Source organism: Pipistrellus hanaki (genome assembly GCF_964339955.1).
Source record: "Pipistrellus hanaki genome assembly, chromosome: 18".
NCBI classification, from domain to species: Eukaryota; Metazoa; Chordata; class Mammalia; order Chiroptera; family Vespertilionidae; genus Pipistrellus; species Pipistrellus hanaki.
In genome coordinates, this window is record NC_140520.1 from 23,240,125 (window position 1) to 23,255,500 (window position 15,376).

The 15,376-nt window shown below is 47.8% G+C and overlaps 1 protein-coding gene and 1 long non-coding RNA gene across 2 annotated transcripts in view; both read right to left on the reverse strand.

The window, feature by feature from the left end:
* Positions 1 to 1,299: 1,299 nt before the first annotated feature.
* LOC311613123 overlaps positions 1,300 to 15,376 on the reverse strand; it is a 141,068-nt gene continuing 126,991 nt past the window's right edge. Inside the window, exon 2 of the long non-coding RNA XR_014793400.1 lies at positions 1,300 to 1,407. This is a non-coding gene — a long non-coding RNA (uncharacterized lncRNA). The remainder of the gene's footprint in view (positions 1,408 to 15,376) is intronic.
* NIBAN1 (niban apoptosis regulator 1) overlaps positions 1,300 to 15,376 on the reverse strand; it is a 120,491-nt gene continuing 106,414 nt past the window's right edge. The window contains exons 11-14 of the mRNA XM_084866582.1: positions 14,066 to 14,176; positions 11,368 to 11,475; positions 6,732 to 6,843; positions 1,300 to 3,382 (exon numbers count right to left, since the gene is read on the reverse strand). Of these exons, the coding sequence (XP_084722708.1) occupies positions 2,298 to 3,382; positions 6,732 to 6,843; positions 11,368 to 11,475; positions 14,066 to 14,176 (1,416 nt within the window). The 3' untranslated portion in view covers positions 1,300 to 2,297. The remainder of the gene's footprint in view (positions 3,383 to 6,731; positions 6,844 to 11,367; positions 11,476 to 14,065; positions 14,177 to 15,376) is intronic.

The window sequence follows — 15,376 nt, forward strand, 5'->3', positions numbered from 1 at the left end:
AGAGGAGCCGTGTGTGCCAGGTGCTCACATGTCCCAAGCAGCCTGCCCCCGGCCAGTTGCTGGCGAGGCACTTGCACTGCACGTGACTTGAAGAGGCAGAGAGCCAGGAGTCCAGGCTGAGCATAGGGTGACTCAGCCCTAGTTTCTGTCCTCGAAGGGAAGAGGCCCTGGAAGAGACCTAACTTCCATATTCCACGCTAACTGCAAGGATCTGAGCGAGTGCTGGGCATTACCGGGACCAGGGACCGTCTGGATCTGTACGGAGACCCTTCCTAGCCGTGAGGGTCTAAGCACGTAAAGAACGTTGTCATAGGAGAAACTATGTTGATACTGATCCTCCTTCATCCCTAAACACCTAGAAATCCAAGGAATTCTTCATGGGGAGCTGGAGAAGGAGGTATTGGAATTCCTGCTTACATGGTCAAGCTCCGGGACACATCCTCTAAGGAACTGAGATAAGCTTACAAGCTGATGGTGATCAACACGAGCTCTTGGGACATATGTTGGGATCTGATATGGACACCTGTGGGAGGAAGTAGGAAGGTGTGGTACTGGGACTGAGGCTTTCAGGAAATAAACTGGTGTTTTCTGAAGGACAATAGGACACTCCTTTATTCAATCTTTTGCTGGTCCAGTCCACCCTGAACGTTAAAACGGCAGGTCACAATCGATGTAGAAGATGTCTTTGTGTCTATTTCCGCTAGAGTATTAGTTCTGGGAGAAAGGGACGGATCTCTGTAACCGCCGATCTCCAGCACCGGGGACGCAATGGCCTCAACCAGCTAAATGACTGAGCAAGTGGTTTCTACTTTTGGTAACATCTTCGGAAATTGATGGCATGTATACCTTGGCTTTTTTTTTCTTCTTCTTCTCTCTCCCTCCCTCTTCTTCTTTCTCCCTTCCTATTTTCCTCCATATTTCTTTCTTATTCATTTTCCCCCCATATATTCACTTTATTTCCTTCTGGTAGTGAAGCAGGACTGTTTTAATGGAAAGACAGGAAGCTTTCATGCTGTCACAGAAAATATATTATTTGCCGAGACCGGTTTGGCTCAATGGATAGAGCGTCGGCTTGGGGACTGAAGGGTCCTGGGTTCGATTCCAGTCAGGGGCATGTACCTTGGTTGCAGGAGGCATATCCCCAGTAGGGGGTGTGCAAGAGGCAGCTGATCGATGACTCTCATTGATGTTTCTAACTCTCTATCTCTCTCCCTTCCTCTCTGTACAAATCAATAAAATATATATTTTTTTTTTAAAAAAGAAAATATATTATTTGAAAATTGGTGTTGTCTTAGAGTAAATTCCCTTGGGCCTTTTAATGTATACTGAACAAGGCACCTTATCTCTCCTCCTCCTCCTCCTCCTCTTCTTCTTCTTCTTCTTCTTCTTCTTCTTCTTCTTCTTCTTCTTCCTCTCTCTCTCTCTCTCTCTCTCTCTCTCTCTCTCTCTCTCTCTCTCTCTCTCTCTCTCTCTCGTATGATGCCTAACACAGCATGTGGCATAGAGTATCTGTTTCAATAACATGTGTTTAATTGGTAGACTTTATGCCCAATAATTCAGCTAAGCTCTTTCTCTGCACAATTTAAGGCTAATTTGGAATGCTTAAAATATGCCAGGGAAATTTTCATCTGAGTTTCCCCAAAAGGTGATTAATGAATAAGAATTAACGAATCAATTCACAAGGCGTTGAGAGCAGATTCAGTACCAGGCCCAGACGGTTGCACAGACCACAGCCTTCCCCTGCTTCTGCCCAGCTTCCCCGAGCTCTCAGGCCCCATGGGGCTGCCCACAGCTGTGGTGCCTGTGTCCACCACCCACCCTTCCCTGCAGCCTGACCGTGGGCAAAGGCCGCATCCTTAGGAAACAGTGAAGTCCGTATATAGGAGACGGTGAAGTGGGGGTTACAGCATCGATTTGCATTCTACAAAGAATGGAAACGCCTTAAAGTGCATTAGAAGAAATGGCAGAGTGTATTGAAAACCATGCTCCTGCTCTTTTCTCTGTCCCCACCCCCTCCCAGGGACACCCTCAGCTGCCTCTCACCCCACTCAGCCCAAAACCTTGGTGATTCCTATGAAAATGCTAAAGCAGTCACTCATGGCAGAGCAGCTCAGTCCCACAGGGCTTGCCTCCTTGCTCACACCCCGTGTGCAGCCCCTCTGATTTCATTCTACAAGTTAAGGAAGGACGTAATACTTTTTTTTTTTTTTTTTAATAGTCCCATGCACCCCTAAGTGTACCCATAATGAACCCATTGGCTGGGTTTGCTCTGAGACACTTTTGCCAAAAGGTCCCTTTCACTCCTCCGAGGGCTGCTCTGGGGGACTCTCCCCCGCATCCTCCTTCTGTGGACCTAGGAGGTCGGTGTTTGGCACATCCTCCACCACCCACTGACACTCGTACACACGGGGACCCTTAACCTCCTCAGCGGCCTGGGCCGGGCCACTGTTCCCTCCCACCGCTTCTTCCACAGAGACCTGGCTCTCCCCGGGGCCCATGGGGTCAGAATTTAAAATGCAGTCTCCCTGTGGCACGGCCTTACCTCCTTCATGGGCGTCCCTCCCAGTGGGCTCCCCGGCCTCTGCCTGCTCCGCTGCGGGGCCTGGGCTGCTGGGGGCCTGGCTGAGCCCCCCGCAGGCTGGCTGAGCCTCTGCACATCCCCCTGACTCCACCCCACCCGCCCCGGCCTCGGCCTCGGCCTCTGCCTCGACAGCTGGAGCATGGGCCTCCTTCTCCCTGACTCCACCGTCTTCACCGGCGTCCTGACGGGAGGCGGCTGCTGGAGCGGCCTCCGTGTGGATTTGGGTCGTTTCCTCCTCTTTTTCCATTTCTTGGGGAACAGGGGTCTCCTGATGTGCATCTTTTTCAGTCTCGAGGGTGGCAGGCACCAGGGGTACTTCGACGGTAACGGTCAACAGATTTCTGAGCTCCTGCAAGGAGCACGAGGCAGAGATGGGTGGCGGCTCCTGGGGGGCGGCGGCTTCTGCGTCCGCAGGAGTCCCCGCTGCAAACTCCAGCTCCGATGCGCGGGAGCCCCGGGCGCCTGCGGTGTCCTCTGCAGCCGCGGGGCTCACGACAGGGTCCCCAGGGCCTGAAGGGACCCCCTGCACATCCCCACCCGGGAGGGAAAGGCTTTCTCCCGGGGCCGGCGGGCCAGGGGCCCCCGGCTGCTGCTTCTCCTCTGGCTCCGGGAACACGTCGTTACTCGGGGCCTCACCGTGGGCAGCTCCCAGCAGAACGGCCGAGGCCCTCCGGGCGGGGCTGGCCTGGGTGGAGCCCACGGGGGTCTTGAGGTCGGTCAGGCTGGACACGCTCTCACTGGGCAAGGCCACGTTGTCTTCAAACAGGTTGTGCTTCTTCAGGATGGCAGCTTCCTTTATCACTGAGACACCAGAACACAAAACAACAGGACGTGAGCGCCCTGCCCTGGCCAATCGGCTTTTCTTGATTTTATTTATTTATTTATTTATTTATTTATTTATTTATTTATTTACTTGTTTGTTTGTTTGTTTATTTAACCAAAAGCCAAACTCCTGCCCTAACCGGTTTGCTCAGTGGTAGAGCATCGGCCTGCGGACTGAAAGGTCCCAGGTTCGATTCCAGTCAAGGGCATGTACCTTGGTTGTAGGCACATCCCCATTAGGGGTGTGCAAGAGGCAGCTGATCGATGTTTCTCTCTTGTCCATGTTTCTAACTCTCTATCCCTCTCTCTTCCTCTCTGTAAAAAATCAAATAAAATATATATATATAGTATTGATTTCGGAGAGGAAAGGAGAGGGAGAGATAGAAACATCAACGATGAGGGAGAATCATTGATCGGCTGCCTCATGCATGCCCCCCACTGGGGATCGAGCACACAACCCAGCATGTGTCCTGACCAGGAATCGAACTGTGATCTCCTGGTTCACAGGTCTACACTCAGACACTGACACTGCAGCCTGATGCCACAGGCATTTTTAACGAAAACATTGTTGATGCATAACTAAATGGCTGTAAGGCAATTTTGCTGTTAAAAAGAAAAAGATAAAAAAACTGATCGACAGTGTGGGTTTTTGTGTTGCTCTGCTTTTATTTTTTGTCCGTTTGGTTTCATTTCTCCATTGGCAAAGAAGTGGAGAAAATAAATAGTGGTGGTCTTAAAATAGCATTTTTTCCGGGTGGTGATGATTCTTGCCCCAAGAGCTAGCTGGTTGCTCATCTTGAAACTCTAAATTGGGGAAAGAGAGGCACCAAAGGCCTCTGAGTGCACAGAGCTGAACCCGCATTTCCTGTAGAACCAGAACCAGACCTTGTGTACAATCTACAAAACAAAATCAGCTATTTGCACAGGATTGCCCTGAATCTATGCACATTTGTAACGAATCCAAATATTTTGTATTTTGCAATGAAGTCTTTCTAATTTGGTGATTCAGTTTTAATGTACCTCTTTTATTTGCCATAATTTTATCTTTTTTATTTTTTATTTATTTATTTTTTAAATATATTTTATTGATTTTATACAGAGAGGAAGTGGGAGAGAGAGAGAGAGTTAGAAACATCGATGAGAGAGTCATCGATCAGCTGCCTCTTGCACACCCCCTACTGGGGATGTGCCCGCAACCAAGGTACATGCCCTTGACCGGAATCGAATCCACTGAGCCAAACCGGTCCTGGCAATTTTATCTTTTTTTAATGACAACATTGCCTTTCAGCCAATTAGTTATGAGGGGGGAAAAAAATGTTTGTGGCAAAATGCTTGCATCTAAGATGCTAGGGCAAAACTAACCAGGCATTCCAAAAGGAGGCTCTGCCCACCCAGCTCCGTCTCAGAGGCCTCCGAGGAGGAAGCACACTGATGAGGACATCAGCGGGCATTTTTGACACTAGGCCTTTGCTTATGGCTGTGCAGGCTGTGCAGTGCCCGACAGTATCGCCTCCGAGTGGCAGCCGCTGACATGAGAGAGTAGACCTAACTACAGTAAGCCTGCGTAGTCAGCATAGTTTCCCAGCAGCTAGCAGGAGAGTGTCCTGCTTTCATAAAATCAGCCTATCACGGAAATATTTGGACAGAGAACAGGCAAAGGTCTGGAGCCTTTCTCTTTTCTTTTTGTAAATAAGCACTTACTTTATTGCTGTTGTTACCATTTTCCTTCCTAGCTTAGACAAATTAGTTCTTTTCCATAATTGAAATTTTATTTTTCAATTAGAGTTTACATTCAGTATTATTTTGCATTTGTTTTAGATATACAGAATAGAGCTTAAACATAAGCCCTAATATTTCTAGCACCCACCTAGCCCCATATATAGTTATTACAATATTATATTACCTAATAATAGATAAACATGCTAATTGACTGTAACTTTGCGATGCCCACAGCCAATCAGGAGTGAGTAAGTAACAAAGATGGTGGTTAATTTGCATATGGGGCTGCTCTGGGCCTCTGAGCAGCGTAGGAAGGTAGAAAGGTGGCTCCGGACCAGAGGGAAAGCGGTGCCAGCAGCCAGGGAAAGGAAGGCCCATTCTGGCACAAATCTTTATGCATCAGGCTTCTCGTTGACTATCTTTCCTATGCTGTACTTTACATCCCTGTGACTATTTTGTAATTACCAATTTGTGTGTGTTTTTTATTGAAATTATTGGGGGGTAACATTGGTTAATAAAATTATATAGGTTTTAGGGGAAGGTAGCCTTTTTCTTTTCTTTTTTTCTTTTTTTTTAATATATTTTATTGATTTTTTACAGAGAGGAAGAGAGAGGGATAGAGAGTTAGAAACATCGATGAGAAAAAAACATCGACCAGCTGCCTCCTGCACACCCCCTACTGGGGATGTCCCCGCAACCAAGGTACATGCCCTTGACCAGAATCGAACCTGGGACCTTTCAGTCCACAGATTGACGCTCTATCCACTGAGCCAAACCGGTTTCGGTGGAAGGTAGCCTTTTTCTAACTCACCCCTAGGTGCTGTAGTGGGCTGGCAGTGGCCTTGACTGTGCCCTTCCCAGCGGGTCCTTCCCTTTACATTCCTATCTCACTGGATCCCCTGTGAGGGGCTACTGCGACCTAACCCGGGGTCTGTGCTTGGCCAGCGTTCTTTGTGGAGAGGTTTTGCGATGCTTAACTTCCTCCCCATGGAGATCAGATGTTGTTTGGGGCCTACAGTTTAATGGGTGACCCTCCATCAGAGTTTTCCTAGCCACACTCCTGTCCTGAGCAAGGCCTGCCTCCACAGTGGACACTGGAGTTCTGGTAAGCCTCCCAGCGTGCTGTGCCATCCCCCTGTGTCCTTTTCTGTCTTGCTAAGAGGAGGTGAGGAATGTGCTGGGAGAGTAGCTGCTCCTGGGATCACCTCCTCCCGCTCTGGGCGGGGTCCCGAGCCTGTGACTAAGAGGAGCCCTTTTTCCTTTGTTCTGTCTGGAACAGCTGGAGGAAGACAGCTGTTCATAAGTTTAATCTCTCCCAACCTCAGTTTTCTAATCCGAAAACAGAGTTCAAGATGTCCACCTCACAGAGTTCTTATTTGTAACGACAGAGAAAGACTGGTATTTATTATATTGTATATATATCTAATGGGCTGGTATAGTGTGTGCTTGCTCAGTCAGGGTGAGTGTCCCTTCTCTGTCTCCCCAGCAACATCAATTTCCCCTTCCCTTTTCAAACCTGTGAGCAAACCAAGCTGGCCATACTGGGCCTCCTTTCTGGGGTGCTCCCCTCTTTCCAGAGTTCCCTCTGGCATCAGGTGAACCTCCTCACCTTTCAGGGTTTCATCAAGGAGCATCTGATGTAAAATCTCCTCGTACACGTTCTCCACGTGGATCATGTTGGTGTGATCGGCGAAGATGAACTGCTCATATTTCTGAAGTTCCTGGAGAGCAAGAGACAGAGGGCAAGGCATGAGATGCCAGTTCATGAAGGAGACATGGCTTTCATACCCATGTCTCTCTCTCTCTCCCTCTCTCCCCATTCTTCCATTCTAAGAATCAATGGAAAAAATATCTTAGAGTGAGGATTCACAACAACAAAAAAGAACGTGTCCCACTACCAACCCCTGTGGTGCCACTCCTTATGCACACAGTGGGAAGACCCAGAGATTTGATCATCTCAAGGGGTGTCACTGAGTCTGGGGCCCTCCTTTTTTTCATAACCAAAGTATTTTCTTCTTCCTTTTAAAAAAATATACCAACAGTACTTTCCAAGGTATATGCCGCACACAATACAATGCAAACATTTTAAAAGGACAGCTCAGTCCTACCCGGTTAGGCTCAGTGGATAGAGAGCATCAGCCTGTGGACTGAAGGGTCCTAGGTTCGATTCTGATCAAGGGTACATGCCTATGTTGCGAACTCAATTTTCAGTAGGGGCATGCAGGAGGCAGCCAATCAGTGATTCTCTCTCATCATTGATGTTTCTATCTTTCTCTCCCTCACCCTTCCTCTCTGAAATCAATAAAAAACGTATTTTAAAAAATGGACAGCTCAATTATTTTAAAAAAGATGAAATCATAAGCCAAATCAAGACAGAGGAGATCATTCCCATGCCCTTTCCTAGTCTAATCCTCCAGAGATAAGCATTGCTCTGATATCTATCACAAGAGCTCAGGTTTTTTTTTGTTTGTTCTTAAACTTAGTTCTTCTTGCTCTTGAACTTTATGCGAGTGAAACTGTCCATTCTTTTGGGTTTGTTTGAGATTCATCCATTTTGCTGCATGTATCTGTAGCTTGTTCCCTCTTATTGATACTTATTGATAGGACATTCATCGTATGAATAAACTAAAATGGTTTATCCACACTACTGTTGATGGATACTGAGGTTTTCCTCCCAATTTTTGACTGTGAGGACTATAAATGCTGTGAATATTCTCGTGCGTGAACTTGGAGATTTAAGGACCTACTCATCTTGGAAGTGAGACTGCGGGTCCTAGGGTAAATGTGTGTTAACCTCATTAGAACGGGGCCCCTTTTCAGGTTGTTGGGATCTCAGGTGAAGGCTCCGCTCTCCCTCCCTGGCCTGACACTCACCTATTCCCATGAGACAACCCAGGCAGGACGCAAAGTCTTCGAACCCTTCTGCTTCCCAAGGGTCTCCAGATGGCTTGCCTGCTACCAGCTTGAGGACAGAGCAGGGATCAAAGAGCACCAATTGCATCTCAGTGATTAACTCAGATCCTTGCACCCAGTGGTGCTGGACAAGGGCTCCCCACGTGTGGCTTTGGAGAGCCAGAGACTAAGAGTGGGATTGGACATCTTTTGCCTCAGGGGCAGGTGGTCAGGAGTCACCACATTCAGATAGCTCTCGATGCTGGGACTTGGGGGTCTGGAGTAGCCCAGGACCAGCTCATAGCGGCCTCTCATGGGGTCCCTGTATATGTACCCCAGAGGAAAGACAAAGGATTGAGAGACAGGAGCTCCCATGACTCCGAGAGGGTCTGTGAGACACACAGACAAGGATGCGTAGTAGGAGCATATCCCAGGAGCCCGGATGCTGCCCTGGAATGGCTGAGAGACCCTGGGCAAGCATCATCACTGCTCTGCACCTCCCTCTTCCTCTGTGAAATGAGGGGTCTGGGCTCATGTCTGCAATACCCTCTCATGTCCCCATGTGGTCTCCCACTCCTCATTCCCCTGTTGCTACTCAACCCTTGGGACTGGGAAAAAGCAGGACTCTGCAGCCCTCCTTGACCCCACAAGCAAAGTAGGGCACCCTCCTCGGAACCCCAGCCATGAGGAACTCTTCCCATGAGGCTACTGCTGTGCCCATCATACGGCATTCCGTGTGTCTGCCTCCTGCCTGTGGGCTATGAACCTCCGGACAGCAGGGATGCTGGCCTGGACCATGCCTGGATCATATCTGATTCATATTTAATACATGTCTCTGGATACAGAGGAGACCTTTAAATTTTTAACCAGCTAAATAATTCTGTGGAAAGGAAGTTATACTGTCATGACAATCTGCCGTGACGTGTCCAGCCTTACAAAACAGGGACTGGACGAGGTCTTCCAAATTAAATAGATTGAACTGCAACATCCATTTACTCCCCTGGGTCAATCAGATGGAACCCCTGCAGGTGGGACTTGGGGCACCAGCACTTTTATATAGCTTCCCAGGTCATCCCAGCATGCGTCCTGATGTTCGTACCACCCATCTGGGAGGCCGCAACTTCAAGAGCCAAAGGAAACAGGTTACTGCGATAAAGAATTCCTCTCTGAAGCTGACACTCCCTGGTGTATCTGTTCTGAAAATCCAGATTTTTTTAAAAAAAAAAATATCTCCGCACCGATACTATATCCTTCATCACGGAAAGCCGTGGGTGACAGGTTCTTTGGAAACCAGTCTCTCTGGATTGACAATCACAAGAGCCTGTTACAACTTGGGTCCCACTGGGTTGATGGGTGAACAGAGGGGGGCAGATGGAAGGGAGACTTGCCTTATCCTCCACCTTTCACCTTTCCTGGAGGCTCCGAGGCCCCCAGACCGCCTTTGGGATTAGAAAAGGAAAGCACCCTAAGCAGGAAGTCTGTGCGCAGACACGTCCACGGGCGGACTGAGTCACCCTGTGGGCAGCCGCTCTTCCCACCCACGTGGGCCAAGGGGCAGTCACCGAACAGATGCCTCACTCCTCAGCAAACCCCTTTCTGTGAACGGAGGGGATGCCAGGGGCTAGACATGCTGATGGCACTGAAGAAGAACAGCAGGCAGAGAATATAAAAATGACTGAGGAAATGCTGCAGCCAAATAACTCATGGGAAGGGGTCTAACGGTCCGATGCTTGGAGGCTCTCTGAGCCGCCAAAAGGCCCCTTTTAAATGCCAAAGGCTCTTTATCATCTGCTCCCGGAGGCAGCGGGCCTTGACGATGTCCAGGCTCATAGATCATTTCTGAAACAGCCAAGTAGTGACGGGAGCCTTTCCCATCTTCCCAGGGCATTCCATGTGACCAGGGGCGAGGTTGGCAAACCGGGGCTCTTGAGCCACATGTGGCTCTTTGGCCCCTTGAGTGTGGCTCTTGCACAAAATACCACGACCTGGGCGAGTCTATTTGGAAGAAGAGGCGTTAGAAGAAGTTGAAGTTTTAAAAATTTAGCTCTCAAAAGAAATTTTAGTCGTACTGTTGATCTTTGGCTCTGTGGACTCATGCGTTTGCTGACCACTGGACCATGGAGTGTGAGCTGGGTTGCAGACTCTGCGGGTGGCCAGCTGTGTGATGTGGGGCCTCCTCACCGCTACAGCCAGCACATACATAGCACCTCCTCAGAGGGCTGTCCTAGGAATCACTGAGCTGATCCGTGCAAAGTGCCTTGCACACGTGGTAAGCCCTCATCAAATGTGAATTGCCTCATGCCAGTCTTCTCAATCTTTTTTCAAATGTATTTTTATTTTTTAAAAAAACGTAGTTTTTCATTGATTTCAGAGAGGAAGGGAGAGCGATAGAAAAGTCAATGATGAGAGAGCATCATCAACTGACTCCCTCCTTCTCGCCCCCCACTGGAGATGGAGCCTGTTACCTGGGCATGTGCCCTGACAGGAAATAGAACCTCTGAGTCCTCTGGCTCAGACACTTATGCTCAACCACTGAGCCACACGGGCTGGGCAAGTCTTCTCAGTCTTAAGAAGACTACTGCAAGATATTGCTAGCTCCATTTTTTTTACAAGAGAAAATCTTGGCCAAGAGACAGAAAAAGTGACTTGCCCAAGGCTCGAGAGCCGATACCTGGATGAGCCAGGACTTGAACCCAGGTCTTGCCACAGCTTCCAGAGCCAGCTCTCCCATTACTCTGCTCTGCGGACTACGTCACATTTCACGATCATGGCTGTCAACTGGTTGCCTGGGGCTCCCAACAGCTTTACGTAATTTATTTCACGGATTTCACTAAATAAACCTTACTGGATTCAACAGAGCAAATATCCTCCTGTAATCAATCATGTTACTTCGGATCTTTTCCGGGTGGTAGCGGCCACGTTCCAGAGGACACGTTGGACCTGGGAGTCCCTCTATAATGAGGGACATCTGGTATTCTCAGGTGTTCTAAGCAAACCCTTAGCTTGGCTCAAACTCAGATCGTTACCCTTTGAGATTTCTGTCTGGTCCAGGGCTTGGCAAGTCCCGCTGGCTTCTGGGTTTTGTAAGATTGAGTTGTGCTGAAACCCAGATGTGCCCATTTGTCTACGTCGAGTCTGTGGCTGCGTTGGGGCAGAGCTGGGTAGTTGCAACAGAAACCGTATGGCCCGTGAAACCCAACGTATTTACCATTGGGCCACTGACAGGAAACGCTTGCCAACCCTTCCTACCGTGTGCAAGCACACCATGGCCAAAATACATAAGTAAATACATGAGCTGTGCTTGAACTTCACAGGCAATGAGAGCAGGCTCTGCGGAGGAACACGGCCCTCACCGGTTTGCAGGTGGACGCCAGGGCCTTCTGCACGGTGGGAAGTGTGATCTGAACGAGGGCCTCTTGAAATATCCTCTTCCGGATGGTGCTGCTGTCATAATCGTATTGCTGTCGATACACAGAGAGAAACATATGCTCAACAGCAACGCGGCAATCTGTTAGCTTTCCCTTCAACAGAAACCTCAGCCACCCACTTCCTCTCCTTCTCCCCTCCCCCTACGGTCTAAGGACCCTGGTGGCATTGCCAAGGTCTCAGAGACCTTCCCATGCAATTCTCTCACACTCCAGGTGGAGGTCCTGACTGATAATGACCCACGTTGCCCCCCCCCCCTTACAGAGATGGAAACTGAGGCAAGATCAAAACAGCAACTCCTGCCGTAGAAAGGAGTTGGGGATAGAACCAGGGTGGGGTGTATTTGTGTTTCATCGCCCCTATCCTGGGTGGGTCCTTGGGAGTGATAGTCATCTACTTGTTTCATTCCACATCCTAAAAGCAGGGTTTGTGGGTTGTAACGGTTTCCGCAAGGGAAGAGAGAGCCTGGCTCACCGTTACACTAACACCGTGGCGTGTTAGCCAGAGAAGTTTAGAATAATCTAGAACAAGGAAGGTGAGGATTCACGTTGCGCGGCATGGATCATCCAAACCGAGAGACCGGAGCTTGGTTTTTTAGATGCCACTTTTAGGGGATCACAGGCGAAACTGGAGCATACTAGTCGCAGGCATGTGAGCAGAATGGCCAGGCCAAAGGAAGAATGTTGGACGAGAGGAAGGCATGTATACCAGAGGCAGTGACTCGAGGCTAAATGACAGCTCTAGTCAAACAAGGGAAGGCAACCAGGGGGAAGAAGGAACTTGGCAAAGCGGGTAGAGCGAGGTGGACGGCCGCTGAGGACTTTGGCTTTCTATCAGGAAGCATGTTCTGGCCCTGAAGTGTGTCCAGAGAAGGAAGGGACTGTGCAGAGAGGTATAACGTGTCCTGACACTGGAGGTGATACGATACTGACATTGATAGCTCTTCTTTCTCAACTTCAAGTTCATTATTATTTGTGTTCCAATGATTTCGTTGCCAGAGTTGACTACTGCCTGTGGCACCTCAACATCAGGTCTGAAACTCTGGGACCTCTCCCAGGCCCTGAGGAGCTTTGCTCTGCTGCTCCAAATAGGGCAACAATTTCAACTTTTTTTTTTTTTAAGTTTTTTAAAAAATATATATTTTATTGATTTTTCACAGAGAGAAAGAGAGAGGGATAGAGAGTTAGAAACATCAATGAGAGAGAATCACCTATCAGCTGCCTCTTGCACACCCCCTACTGGGGATGTGCCCACAACCAAGGTACATGCCCTTGACCGGAATCGAACCCGGGACCTTTCAGTCCTCAGGCTGACGCTCTATCCACTGAGCCAAACCCGTCCCGGCCAATTTCAACTTTTTTTTCATCTCGTGGCACACATAAACAAATTACTAAATTTCTATGGCACGCCAAAAAAAATGTATATATTTTTGCTCATCTGAAAATAGATATAACTGATTGATTCGTGCCAGATGGCTGTTGTTGTTCTAATTTTCTTATTTGACAGTTTCAGGGAAAAGAAGTCAGTGCACCTGATTAAATGGTCAGGTATTGCATGCTTGAAAAATTCTTGTGGCTCACCTGTTGAAAATCAATGGTGTAGGGGAAGGAGGAAGTAAAAAAATCAATGCATTAGTTCTAAGGATAATGTAAGCTCTAGGGTCACCCTGGACTAGCCTGTTGAGCTTAAGTAAGTCATGTGAGCTCTTAGAGAGTCAGTTTCCTCATCTCTACAATGGGAACATATTCTAATTATCTCATAAGTTCTAGTGAAGATCAAAATGAAACATGATAGGTTCAAACAAGCTTTAAAAATATAGCACACACCGAATCCGGTTTGGCTCAGTGGTGGAGCGTCGGTCTGCGGACTGAAAAGTCCCAGGTTCGATTCCGGTCAAGGGCATGTACATTGGTTGCGGGCGCATCCCTGGTAGGGGGTGTGCAGGAGGCAGCTGTTCGATGTTTTTCTCTCATCGACATTTCTAGCTCTCTATCCCTCTCTCCTCCTCTCTGTAAAAAATCAATAAAATATATTAAAAAAAATATATAGTACACATATGTAAACTATTATTACAACTATTTTGATACATACTTAAACATTAAACACATTAAAAATGGAACAATTTAATGTGTCAAGCTCTCTCTCTCTCTCTCTCTCTCTCTCTCTCTCTCTCTCTCTCTCTAGCAGGTATCTTTTTCTTGGAGTATATTTCCTTTGCCATGAGGTGCCGATTTTCCTAAAATTTGCTGGCTAATTTAAATGTAAACTATTTACATTTAAATAGTTTTATATTCCATGCAGTACCCATCACAATGTTTTGCTTATAGTGGACAGGCAATAAATATCAAATCCAATTGCTTTAAAAGTAAACTCAGACATGTTTCCCGCGGATGGGCAACGGTGAGGACCTGTGATCTCTAAAATAGCCACTAGATGGCAGGAGAGGCATGAAAGTCATGCTGCGGGAACTGCTGGTACCTAACAGTCACTGGAACCCCAGGCAGGAAAGATGCCGAAAGATGAGAGAGAGAAGGGGGCGAGTGAAAGAACTTGGCGTTTTCCATTTAAAGAGAAACAGGGGCCACAGTCTTGCTGCATGCTTCCCACATGAAAAAGTGGTTTTACCTTTAAGACTCGGAGCTTCACCTTCTCAATGGCGATGGCCGTTTTGGAGGCCTCTCCTTGGAGATGTGGGGAAAGCAATTGCTCAAAAGTGAACACGGCGTTCTCCATGAGCTAGAAACCAACGCAACACAGAAACAGCACGGTCAGAGGAGGGGCACCACCACGGGTCTGCCTAAGTCCGCGGGAGAGGAGGGAGGGGGGGACCATCTCTTATTTTTCAGATTTTCCAAGGGTGAATCCTCACCCCATTGTCTGAACTGTGACATACATAGGCACATGGCCACGGTGGGATCAGTAAGAGACTGGGAAACACACACACACACACACATACACACACACACACACACACACACACACTGGCATGTATCTATATACATGTATGCATCCTTTCTTCTCATCTCTTTCTACCCTGAACTGGAAACCCCAAGGCTATGGGATTAAAATTACCTCCATCTCCGGTGGTCACTCCCTTCTGCTAACCTCTTGACACCTGCAGCCCGGGCGAACCAAGACAAGGTGGGCGTCACCTCCAGTTATTCTTGGCTGCTTCTACTCTTTACATACACTTCCAGGTGGATGTAAGCTACCCAGCGTCTCTCTCTCTCTCTCTCTCCACCTCCCATCCATCTCCTCACACCTCCGCCAGGATGGGAAGGGAGGCGGAGTGAGGGCGTGGGGCAGACAGGGGCAGACAGTGGCTGACACGGTTACAGGTTAGCCTGTTAACCGGGGAGTTCCCTTTTTAATTACGCAACCTGTAACGGGTGCATACTCTTTCACTAGGACGGGTCAGTACGTCACGCCCGGAGGACGTAATTTCATATTATTATCATTATTTTATTTATACTTAATTAAAATAAATGATATATATTTTTTCATTTATTTATATATAAAGCACAAAGGAAAATACAAAATTACCAAAAAAAAATAGAAAAGAATAGCAACAAAAAAATGGAAACATCGAATTAAAAAATTATAAATTTTACAAACAATTATAAAGATTACAAAAAATATATACCGTCCCTCTCGGGGCACAACATATATTTCCAGGACGTATTCATACGTCCTACCCGTTCCCGATATTGTTTACGTTTGACGTATTTATAGGTCCCGCTCGGTTAACAGGTTAGGAAACAGAAGCAGCTCAGATTTCGTATTCTCTGCACTCGTGCCCCTTGTAAGTTCCACCCGGGTTGGGTAGGATCACAGGGACTCTGTCAAACGATTGCCCAATTTTGTTCCTTGTCCATTTTTAATCCCTCACAACGCAGAGGTTAGGTAATAAGATGTGTCACTTAATCCTGCCTATAA